The sequence below is a fragment of the Haematobia irritans genome, chromosome 5 (assembly GCF_050003625.1).
Source record: "Haematobia irritans isolate KBUSLIRL chromosome 5, ASM5000362v1, whole genome shotgun sequence".
Taxonomy (NCBI): domain Eukaryota; kingdom Metazoa; phylum Arthropoda; class Insecta; order Diptera; family Muscidae; genus Haematobia; species Haematobia irritans.
This window is the reverse complement of record NC_134401.1, coordinates 129,737,285-129,749,586: the sequence shown is the minus strand read 5'-3', so window position 1 is coordinate 129,749,586 and position 12,302 is coordinate 129,737,285. Positions and strand designations below refer to the sequence as shown.

General features: G+C 30.8%; 1 protein-coding gene across 1 annotated transcript in view; it reads left to right on the top strand.

Annotated features, from left to right (window-relative positions):
- Liprin-gamma (liprin protein kazrin) overlaps positions 1-9,289 on the top strand; it is a 94,023-nt gene extending 84,734 nt beyond the window's left edge. Inside the window, 2 exon segments of the mRNA XM_075313092.1 lie at positions 6,092-6,115; positions 7,658-9,289. Of these exon segments, the coding sequence (XP_075169207.1) occupies positions 6,092-6,115; positions 7,658-8,320 (687 nt within the window). The 3' untranslated portion in view covers positions 8,321-9,289.
- The last annotated feature ends 3,013 nt before the right edge of the window (positions 9,290-12,302 follow it).

Genomic DNA, 12,302 nt, shown 5'->3' with positions numbered 1-12,302 from the left:
GGACATTTTAACTTTTTTTGTTTCAAATAGGTTAAAACCAGATCAAGTATTAATAAAATGGTACAAATTATTTAAAATGTGCCGAAATAAATGCTGAATCCATTTTGGAAAAAAATTACGAGTTTTTGAAAATATTTGATGTCAGACGTTTCAAACAAGCGTTAGAATGCATTAAAAATCATACTCAAGCTTAAGACCCTAGCAGTCAAAGCTTACAATTATATTTATAATTTTATTGTAAATGTAATTAATAAATAAATAAAAAATAAATAAAAATAAATAAATTATTTATAATTATTTAAATAAATTATTTATTTCTCAAACTAGCACAACATTTTTTAATTCACATCCAAAACACTGAATTCGCATCACACCTTAAGATGTAATGCAAATTCAGTGCAACGGTTGTTGAAACGGTGGGTATCCCTCTTGTCATAGGAGACCCATGTTAAATGCATCGCTTCTGCGCCAATTGTGCACCACTTCCGGATCCAAAAAGAATATTTTCACTATTTTTTTGGCGACGCTTTTTTTACTGGGCAATTACCATGTGTGGTTATCCAGCCAAATATATCAGCAATCATGATTGAATTCCATCACCAATAATTTTATTTCTTAATGCAATAGATCAAAATGCTTTTGTAAGCTTGTAAATAATAAAATGAACTGTCACTGGAATAAATCTGTTAGCTGTAAGACGATCGATTTTGAAATGGATAGCAGCTTAAAGTTGTTTGCAATACATATCAGCCATCTTGTATGGTCTATTTGAAATGCTCACTACCACACAGCACAGAGAAGTACTTTAGAAGAGTTTTCAATTCCGTCATCAGATGAACGGACTTGACTAGCTCAAGCCAGAAATTCAACAGAAATTCAAAAAATATTTACATACTTCATGGGGCAGGCGAAAGACGCCTTTTGTCTTCCAAATATCACAAAACCAAAAAAGGAAGAGCCATGAACTTTTGCAGCATGCCTAAAATGTAGACCCCCGGGAATGGAAATGATAGAACTTGATTTATAAAATGGTCAGACAAGTGAAAGTCTCCCAGATATTGTAAAATGAAGCCGGTTTGCTTTTCACAATGTTCACTTTAAATTTCTTCTTACCGAAGGTGGCAATGTATGGATTTCGTTCCACTCACCCACCAAATTTTTTAAGGGACCAACCAGAAACTTTTCTGAATATCATAGGAATTCACTGAAAATATTCAAAGAGCACTAATTATTCAATTCTTTTCACATCGTATATTTTATACTCCCATGCATTTTTGTGTCTATATATATAATATTGATTTAAAATCAAATACATACCATCACAACAAATATTACAATTTTTTTTCTGCTTGTCTAAAACTAAACATTTAGTAAATAAATTGCATGATGATTTTAAAATAATTTCAAAATTAAAACTTTATTTCAAATAGCATTGATAGTAAAAATAAACAAAACTATAAATCTAGGGAATAAAAAACAGCTTCCTTTTGGCCAAATACCAAATCAAACAAAACACTACTAAACAAACTTGTTGCCAATTTTTGTTTTTTTTAAAGCAAATCACTAACACGTTTGAAATAGCCAAACAACATTCAACATTCATAGGATATGTTTTCAAAATAAATTCTAACTACAGAAATCTGGAAGAAAAAACATAACAAATAAATAAATGTTATTTTTTATTTATATTTATTTTTGGTAAAAAAGCAAACAAATATTCTGGATAACATAACTAAATTAAAATCAATTGTTAAAAACAAAGATTCAAATGGATTTTGTATACAAAAGATATAAATAAATACATACATATGTGTGGTATAGATGCAATACTATCGTTTCTGGTATTATTTTATTTGTTTTTCGTTTATGTGTGAATGATATAAATAATTTATATAAAAACAAAAAAATAGAAAAGAAAAAAAAAATATTGAACACGTATATATAAACAGAGATACAACAAAAACACTCTCACATATGATATATAGGCATTAATAGTAAAATGTATTTAATAAAAAAAAACAAAAAACTTATAGCAAAACAAAAATCTCATAACAATTTAAAGAAATTTTATTTAATAAAATTCGTCGATAAATAAAATAAAAAAAAAAATAAACAAAAATAACTTCCAATGAATTCAAACGAACAACTAGCAAAATTTATAAGAAAAAAGAACATATACCATGATATTATAGTGAGGTAGCTATAGACTCACACATCCCTCTTCTGTACTCGAAGAGGCACCAAAATGAATATGAACAAAAAACAAAACATTGTCAAACCCACAGTCAGCACAATAAAGAGAATGGTTAAAATTCATTTAATAAAGAATAAACTAAATAAAATTTAAAATAAATGTTTTAAATCTGTTTTCAATTTTAAATCGAATGTTTTTTTAATTAAAATTCATTCAGAAATAAAATTGTTTATCATTTGTCAATGACAACTTTGAAACGAGGTCACCCACCCACACACATGCAGACGCATACACACACACCGCAAATACCACATTAAATACTGATTTCAAATAAGATAGCGTATCAAGTATAAAAACTAGTAGGCAAATGAAAGTTGCAATAAGGCCATATGGATAGAATTAAAAACTAAATAAATCATGAAATTGAAATTTTAGTAGAGACTTGCAATGGAAATTATTCGATTAAATTATTCCGTTGGAAAACGATAATCCAAAAAAATGAACTTCTACATTTTTATAGATTAGCCAAAATTTGAAATAAGTTTTTATACCCTCCACCATAGGATGGGGGTATATTAACTTTGTCATTCCGTTTGTAACACATCGAAATATTGCTCTAAGACCCCATAAGGTATATATATTCTGGGTCGTGGTGAAATTCTGAGTCGATCTAAGCATGTCCGTCCGTCCGCTAACTTCCGAACGAAACAAGATATCGACTTGAAACTTGATACAAGTAGTTGTTATTGATGTAGGTCGGATGATATTGCAAATGGGCCATATCGGTCCACTTTTACGTATAGCTCCCATATAAACGGACCCCCAAATTTGGCTTGCAGGGACCCTAAGAGAAGCAAATTTCATCCGATCTGGCTGAAATTTGGTACATGGTGTTAGTATATGGTCTCTAATATCCATGCAAAAAATGGTCCACATCGGTCCATAATTATATATAGCCCCCATATAATCCGATCCCTCGATTTGGCTTGCGGAGCCTCTAAGAGAAGCAAATTTCATCCGGTCCGGTTGTGTTAGTATATGGTCTCTAACAACCATGCAAAAATTGGTCCATATCGGCCAATATTATATATAGCCCCCATATAAACCGATCACCAGATTTGACCTCCGGAGCCTCTTGGAAGACCAAAATTCATCTGATTCAGTTGAAATTTGGTACGTGATGTCAGTATATGGTATCCAACATCCACGCAGGAATTGGTTCATATCAATCCATAATTCTATATAACCCCCATATAAAACGATCCCCAGATTTGACCTCCGGTGCCTTTTGGAGAAGCAAAATTCATCCGATCTGGTTGAAATTTGATACGTGGTGGTAGTATATGATATTTAACAACTATGCCAAAAGTAGTCCATATCAGTCCAAAATCATATATAGCCCCCATATAAACCGATCCCGAGATTTGGTTTTGGAGCCTCTTAGAGGAGCAAATTTCATCCGAGTCAGTTGAAATTTGGTACATTGTACTATTATATGGCCGTTAACAACCATGCCTAAATAGGTCCATATCGGTCTATAGTTTTATATAGAGCCCTCAGATAAATCGATCCCCAATCACACAAAAATACCTCTGTTGTGGGATATTGAACGTACGTGTTTTTCTGGGCGGCCGAAACAAAATCGAATAAAAGTTTCCGCAAGCATTTTCGTGATATAGTGGCCTGACGGGGATGCGGCACATTGTTGGTAGAAGACGCGTAGATGTTGGTTGGAAGCACTTTTTGGTGATTATAGCACAATAATAATAATAAATTTTTAACATTTTTGTGAATTTCACTGGAAATCACAAACCAAAAACCACTCAATTGCAACCACAAAAACAAAACCAGCTGCCCTCTTTCTGGCAAAATACTGGCTAGTTGTTGCACAGTTGCTGACTAACATACATATACCGAGTGCGAGTATCGAGTCACACGAACACCCCCAGTAAGAACATTACTGCCAAATCAAATAATTCACAATAGTGAAAACACAATAAAAGCGACAAACGCAAATACACAAGCTGTTATAAGATAAAATGGATCCTTCCACACCATCACGACTCAATCAGTCTCTACATCATAGACTGCTCGATCGTGCAATAAGTACACCCAAATTAACAACCATGGAATCTCCACTTAAATTTATTCAAATAATAGACAAACGATTTGAGAAACTAACAGAACAATTGAATGGTGAATTAATCAAGTCGATGGGAAACTTGATAAAAGAAAGTGAGCAGCGTATACTGTCGGAACTGGATTCCATAATAAATGTTGTGAAAAAGGATATAAATGAACTGAAATCTCGAGTAGAGGAAAGCAAAAAAAATTATAAAAAACTGGATAAATTAGAAAATGAAGTTGTCCAGCTTAAAAGAAAATTTTTAGCAAAAGAAAATTCTGTAGTTTCTAGTGGACTGCGTATCACTGGAATTCCCAAAGAAGAAAATGAAAACCTTATTGAAATATTTAGTAAATTTTGTGGGACGCTAAATATTCCCGTACCAAAAATAGAATCTATCTATCGGCTCGACAGGATAAGAAAGTATGCAGTGAGGAAAAGTTTTCAAACTGAGGATGCCATTTACATAAAACTTCACACCCCTTCTAATAAAAATTTGATTTTAAAAGAAGCAGCAAAACACCGAAAATATAATAAGAGACCTATAAATTTGTCTGATTTTGGTCTAGAGAGCACAGTCCCTGTTTATATCCATGAAAATTTAACACCTCACAACTATGGAATATTAAAATCCGCATTAAAGCTAAAACGTGATAGAAAAATTAAAACTGCTTTTAGCATGCGTGGCTTAATTTATATCAGAAAACATGATGAAGAGGAACCAATATTGATAGAGTTTCCAGAAGAATTAGACCAATTTTTTCGGCAATGATAGTTTTAAAACCAATGTATTATTACCATACCAGCACTTATTTCACTACTTTTTATTTTTTCATAACACGAATTGTCATTACAAAATAATGTTAATCTACGTACCGTGCAAAAGCCCATATCGATTCGTAATTATTTGTAGACGTACCTATTCATACCTTTTTTGTTTGTAATATATGTCTCGTATGGACTAACTCACAATTTAGAAAACGATGTTAAGAAGTTTTAAGATGCCACTACCCAAGTAATTCGATTGTGGATGACAGTCTTTCGTAGAAGTTTCTACGCAATACATGGTGGAGGGTAAATAAGATTTGGCCTGGCCGAACTTACGGCCGTATATACTTGTTCTAAGTGATGCTTAATAACAAGAGACCTCCTTTTATTTTCAAATCTTCTGTAAATCGAATGCAATATAAATAGTCACAATTATCAATGCAGTGGTTGAAAGTTGAAGTACACCAAACCCTGCTACTGACCACAGTAATTTCTTAGTAAGTGCCTTTCAATTGAACACATCAAATATTAAAAGATTAATACCACAATGTGAATATTAATCAGACTATAAATAATAAATTGATATACATGATTTACGTGCCGGATCATTAATGAAATCAATTAAACTTATTTATAATTCTGTTTTTTTTCTTGTGTCTTCTTTTTGTAAATTGAAAAATAAAATGATTTTGCCACAAATACAAAAGATTAATTTAACAGAGAATATCCACACACAAACACACACTCAATTACAATATGAACATGTAACACTGCATGTGGTAATGCACACCCACACACACAACTCATTATACATATACACAATTATTTACTTTTACAACAATTGTTAAAAAAAAAAAATTAAATTGAAAACAACAAAAACAACAACATAAAGTTAAATAACAAAATAATTACGGCATAACATCTTTAATAATTTTGTTCTTGTTTTTTCTTGTATTTATCTTTATTCATTAAACACTATTTCAACACACTATATACATAAATAGATATCGGCATGGAAAGGATCACAGGTAATTACATCAAACTATTAATAAAAGGATTATGTTTTTTTTTGTAGTTATTAAATTAAATATTAAAGCCCAATTATATGCCTAAATAAAAGATACACAAACAAAAAGATATTTGATTCAATCATGAAATAAATTTTTCATTTGACATTGAATTGCCCTAGGGGAAATGGCTCAATATAAGTTTTTTGCTAATAACAATTTTTTTCTGAGTATACATTATTTTTATTTAGTGACTAAATACTGTCTTAATTTTTTATTTACACAGAAAAAAATATCACCAAAATATTTCCAATTAAAAAGTTAATTGAAGTTGAAAATTTTTTCAATTAATAAATTAATTGGTACAATTAACTTTTTAATCAAGATAGAAACATTAAGTTAATTAAGTCAATGATTGAAAATTTTAAAATTTTTAATTAAAAAGTTAATTGATACAATAAACTTTTAATCAAATTCGGAAGACTAAGTCAGTTAAAAAAGTGATTAACATTTTTTTACATTTTTAATTAAATTTTTTTTCAAACAATCAATTGTTAATCCAAATAAAAATTCTAAGCCAATTCAAAAGGTAATTGAAAATAGTTACCTTTTTTTAATTAATAAATTAATTGAGTTTTGCAATCAACATCAATTAAATTTTTAATTGAATTAATTAAAAAATTAATTGAAATTTGGTAATGAATTCAATTAATTTTTTAATCAAGATTTTTTTCTATGCCCAATTAAAACTGTGATTGATACTATCATTTTCGTGATTGAAGACATTTCAATTAAAAAATTAATTGGATCAATTAATTTCGTGATTGAATCAGAAAAAAAATTTTTTGTGTGTACCTAATTATCGAAGATTATGTTTTTTGTAGTTGTTATGTAGTTCATTAACATGCGCCTTGGGTATGAAAGAGTAAAGACTAGCGAAGTCCACTATGTTATTCCCTATTCTCTAGACAGTGTTAAAGCCCAATTTTTGGGAGCCACCGTGGTGCAATGGTTAGCATGCCCGCCTTGCATACGCAAGGTCGTGGGTTCGATTCCAGCTTCGGCCGAACACCAACAAGTTTTTCAGCGGTGGATTATCCCATCTCAGTAATGCTGGTGACATTTATGAGGGTTTCAAAGCTTCTCTAAGTGGTTTCACTGCAATGTGGAACTCCGTTCGGACTTGGCTATAAAAAGGAGGTCCTTTGTCATTGAGCTTAACATGGAATCGGGCAGCACTCAGTGATAAGAGAAAAGTTCATCAATGTGGTATCACTATGGACTGAATAGTTTAAGTGAGCCTGATACATTGGGTTACCACCTAACCTAACCTAACCATGCCTAAAGAATAGATCAATATCATGAAATAAAGTTTTCAATTGATATTAAATTTCTCTACGGCAAATGGCTCAATTTTTTTGTTTTTGCCAATAATATTTTTTTTTGAGAGCACTTTATTATTATTTATTTATTTAGGCCCTTTTTTATTAATTTTTTTTTTATTTACTTAATTATACAAGTTTTTCTAATATTCTTTATTCTCTGTCTCATCTCCCCTTGTAGAGTTCCCTCTCAAAAGCCTTCCGTTTCAATGCAAAATCATCCCGCAGCGGTAGCTCAATTGGTGACCGCACCTCTCTTGGGAACTCCACCTCCCCAACACCATCGTTTAGCAGCTCAGAGGGGGGCGGAGGAATTTACGCCACTGTAGGTTCTCATCCTCATGGAGCACAAATGCATCATCTTAACTATCATCAACAGCAGCAGCAGCAGCAACCACACTATAGTAATCATCATTACCCACCACCCACAACAGCCCCACCACCACCTCCCACTAGTACGCCTTCAACATCAATATCCCAACAGCAATTGCAACACTATCAGCAAAGTCAACAGCAACAACAATTCTATGTTCATCCCCAAGCAACAGCAACCCATCGTATAAGTGCTCCACCAGCTAGTGCAGGTATTGAGGCTCCCATCGATTCTAGTCTACTCTATGAACAACATCGAAGAGTCAAAAGTATCAGCGATATAGGTGGCACAGCTTCAACCTATGGTTCATCGACGGCCAACGGCAGTAGAGATCGTATGAGTGGTATAAGTGGTCTTAGTAATATGGGCCTATCGGATACGGGCAGCATAGCAAGTGGCATTAGTGGTAGCCTAATAGGCATTGAACATAATCAGGGAGCATCAACGGAATCCTCGAATTCACCTGTATGAGAATCGGTTATAATGTAAGTTGGTGTGCATGGTGTCATGCATACAACTTGCATTCACCCGTAGCTATAGCTGTAGTCATCATACGGAAAGGTAAAAGAGCCATGGAGGAAATCCATAAATCTCGGAAATTTTGCCCGAGTGAGTCATTCCTCTTCATTGGTCAACAACTATTGTAGGTTAACACAATTTCAGTTTAATTAAAGTCATTTAAAATCAAACGTAGTTAGTTATACTCAATTAGCACAAACAACCAAAACAGATGATGTGCTCCACAGGAGCCAATTCAGCAGTATACATGAGGAGATTAACCAAAAAAAAAATAAAAAAATAAAACGAAAGTGCACTCCCACCCACCCAAACAAAAAAAAAACATACAAACTAAAATCCAAGCCACCCATTTATCCACCTCATCGATTTTATGCTACTCCATGAGCTTTTATTTTGCAGCCTGTACTCGTACTATGTCCTCCCAACCACACTGGCATTGAGCTTTGGAAATTTAATCCAATAATGTGTCCACAACATAATTTAATCTTCACTTCGTTTAATTTGGTTTGTTTGTAGTTCTGCATCTGCATTTGTATCTGGTTATGGCTTCCCATAACCCTGGAATAGACCATCTCATCTCCATACACCATATTCCAACTGCTGTTAATGTTGTTGTTCGAGCTCAAAATAACACAAAACTATGCTATGAGCATATCCATTTAGTGTGGTCTAACCATAGATGGTAGTCATCTCTGGCAATAACAATGCAATTAATAACTAATTTTGTGGTTATTCAGTTGGTCATCAGCAAATGGGGGACAGCAATTCCTAAAGTATAATAATCAACTTGGGAAATGGAATGGTAATTCATTTCATTTTTTGTTTTTTGGTATTCACCAAATATTCCATAGAGTTTTGTACCAGAGAGAGAATTTTAGAAAATTTTTAAAATATTTTTAGTCTAGGATTTGCGGAAATTCTCATTTTGCCGGCAGAAACTTAATTATAGGAGAAAATTTTTTTGAATACCCAAGAAAAAAGATTTTTTAGAATGGTGTCTTTGCAGTTTTGTACAAATCGAAATTTGGCACAAATACGTGTGAAAAAAATTATAAAAAATGATAGATTTTTTACTGTTTGGTAGATTAGTAGAATTCTTCATATTTTGGTAGATTTTGCAAAATATTCCCCTCTAACTAAAGGATACTTAAAAAAATTTCTTTAGAAATACAATTTTGACAAAATTTTCTATAGAAATACAATTTTGACAAAATTTTCTTTACATATAATATTTTGACAAAATTTTCCATAGAAATAAAATGTTGATAAAATTTTCTTTAGAAATAATATTTTGACAAAATTTTCTATAGAAATAAAATTTTGATAAAATTTTCTTTAGAAATAATATTTTGACAAAATTTTCTATAGAAATAAAATGTTAACAAAATTTTCTATAGAAATAAAATTTGGCAAAAATTCTTGTAGAATTCGAAAAAAGGCCCAACTTGAAAACGAGGCATCAGACGGTATGAAAATGTGTTCCAAAAAAATGAACCCCAAATGAAACAGGGCCACAAATGTGGGGCGACGCCTCTTAATGAATAGGAGACTCAAAAAAAAGTAGCTGAATAAAATTGAGGCTCACTTTCAGTATTCTTTTAAAAGACTATGTGGAAATGAACCATAACTTATGGATAAAAGTTTTAAGAAAAAAGTTAAATGTGTGTTGCTGAGAAAAACAGATTTAATGCTATGCAACTCTATTCGGAAAAACAAAAATGTGTATATATTTAACACAATTGTTTATTCACGAAAATATGTCTCCACTTTAAAACCAAGCACCAGACGGTATGAAAATGGGTTCCAAAAAATTGAGCCTCAAACCCCAAATGAAACACGGCCACAAATGTGGGCCGACGCCTCTGAATGAAATGAGCCTCAACAAAATGTAGCTGAATAAAATTGAGGCTCACTTTCAGTATTCTTTTATAAGACTGTGTGGAAATGAACCCTAACTTATGGATAAAAGTTTTAAGAAAAAAATTAAATGTGTATTGCTGAGAAAAGCAGATTTAATGCTATGCAACTCTATTCGGTAAAACAAAAATGTGTATATATTTGACACCATTGTCAATTCACGAAAATATGTCTCCACTTGAAAACGAAGCACCAGACGGTTCCACAAACTTGAGCCTCAAACCCCAAATGAAACACGGCCACAAATGTGGGGCGACGCCTCTTAATGAATATGAGCCTCAACAAAATCTAGCTGAATAAAATTGAGGCTCACTTTTAGTATTCTTTAAAATACTGTGTGAAAATGAACCCCAACCTATAGATAAAAGTTTTAAGAAAATAATTAAATGTGTGTTGCTGAGAAAAACAAATTTAATGCAATTCTATTCGGAAAAACAAAAATGTGTCTTTATTTGAAACCATTATCAACTCACGAAAATATGTCTTCACGTGAAAACGAAGCAGAAAGGAAATTTGGGTTAATTTTAATTTGAAATATTGGGGCTTATATTCATAATGCAAATGGGGCTAATTTTCATGGGGCCCTTAGTCATAGCAACGAAGCACAATACCCAAAAAAGAAAACTGGAGCATCAGCTTACTTTGAGGTTTCTCCTCAAAAAAAATTAAAAATTTGGTGTTGTTGTTTTCCATATATAATTTTTGGGGTCCTATTTCATTTAGGTATTTGGGCTAATTTTAAAAGGAGGCCGTATTCATAGCGCTATAAATATACAGTGAGAAACACAAGTTGTAAACATACGTATATACACTTAAAGAAGGAATATGATCACTTCACACATATTTCACGAGCATAATGTTACTTTTTCAAGAGGACCCTATATCATTTTTGTCGCAACCATATTATTTTATCATTTTATTTATAAAACTATGTGATTTCCATGCATACCAGCGTTGCCACAATGAATATTTATTTTGTACCACCATTTTTCCAAACTTGAACCAAATTTCATACCAGCGGACCATTTTTCCAAATTAAATTAATATCATTTAATAGTTAAATTTTTCCAAAATTTTACTTCGATAGAAAATTTTGTCAACTTTTTTTGTTAAAATTTTATTTCTATACAAAATTTTGTGAAAATTTTATTTCTATAGAAAATTGTATTTCTATAGAAAATTATGTCAAAATTTTATTTCTATAGAAAATTTTGTCAAAATTTTAGTTCTATAGAAAATTTTGTCAAAATTTTAGTTCTATGGAAAATTTTGTAAAAAATGTTATTTCTATAGAAAATTTTGCCAAAATTTTATTTCTATTGAAAACTTTGTCAAAACTTTATTTCTATAGTAAATTTTGCCAAAATGTTATTCTATAGAAAATTATCGCAAAATTTTATTTTACTTCGATAGAATATTTTGTCAACTTTTTATTTTTAATTATTTCTATAGAAATTTTGTTTAAGGCTTTTGTTAAAATTTTATTTCTATACAAAATTTTGTGAAAATTTTATTTCTATAGAAAATTGTATTTCTATAGAAAATGTTGTCAACATTTTATTTCTACAGAAAATTATGTCAAAATTTTATTGCTATAGAAAATTTTGTCAAAATTTTAGTTCTATGGAAAATTTTGTAAAAATGTTATTTCTATAGAAAATTTTGCCAAAATTTTATTTCTATAGAAAACTTTGTCAAAATTTTATTTCTATAGAAAATTTTGCCAAAATGTTATTTCTATAGAAAATTATCGCAAAATTTTATTTCTATAGAAAATTATGTCAAAATTTTATATCTATAGAAAATTATCGCAAAATTTTATTTCTATATAAAATTTTTACAGAATATCTATACAAAAAATTTTTTTACGTTTATTTCTGTACAAAATTTTGGTAAAATTTGATTTCTATAGACAATTTTGTTAATATTTTATTTCTATAGAATAATTGTTAAAATTTTATTTCTACAGAAACATTTTTTATAGAAATTTTTTAATTTATTTAGTTATTTATATATT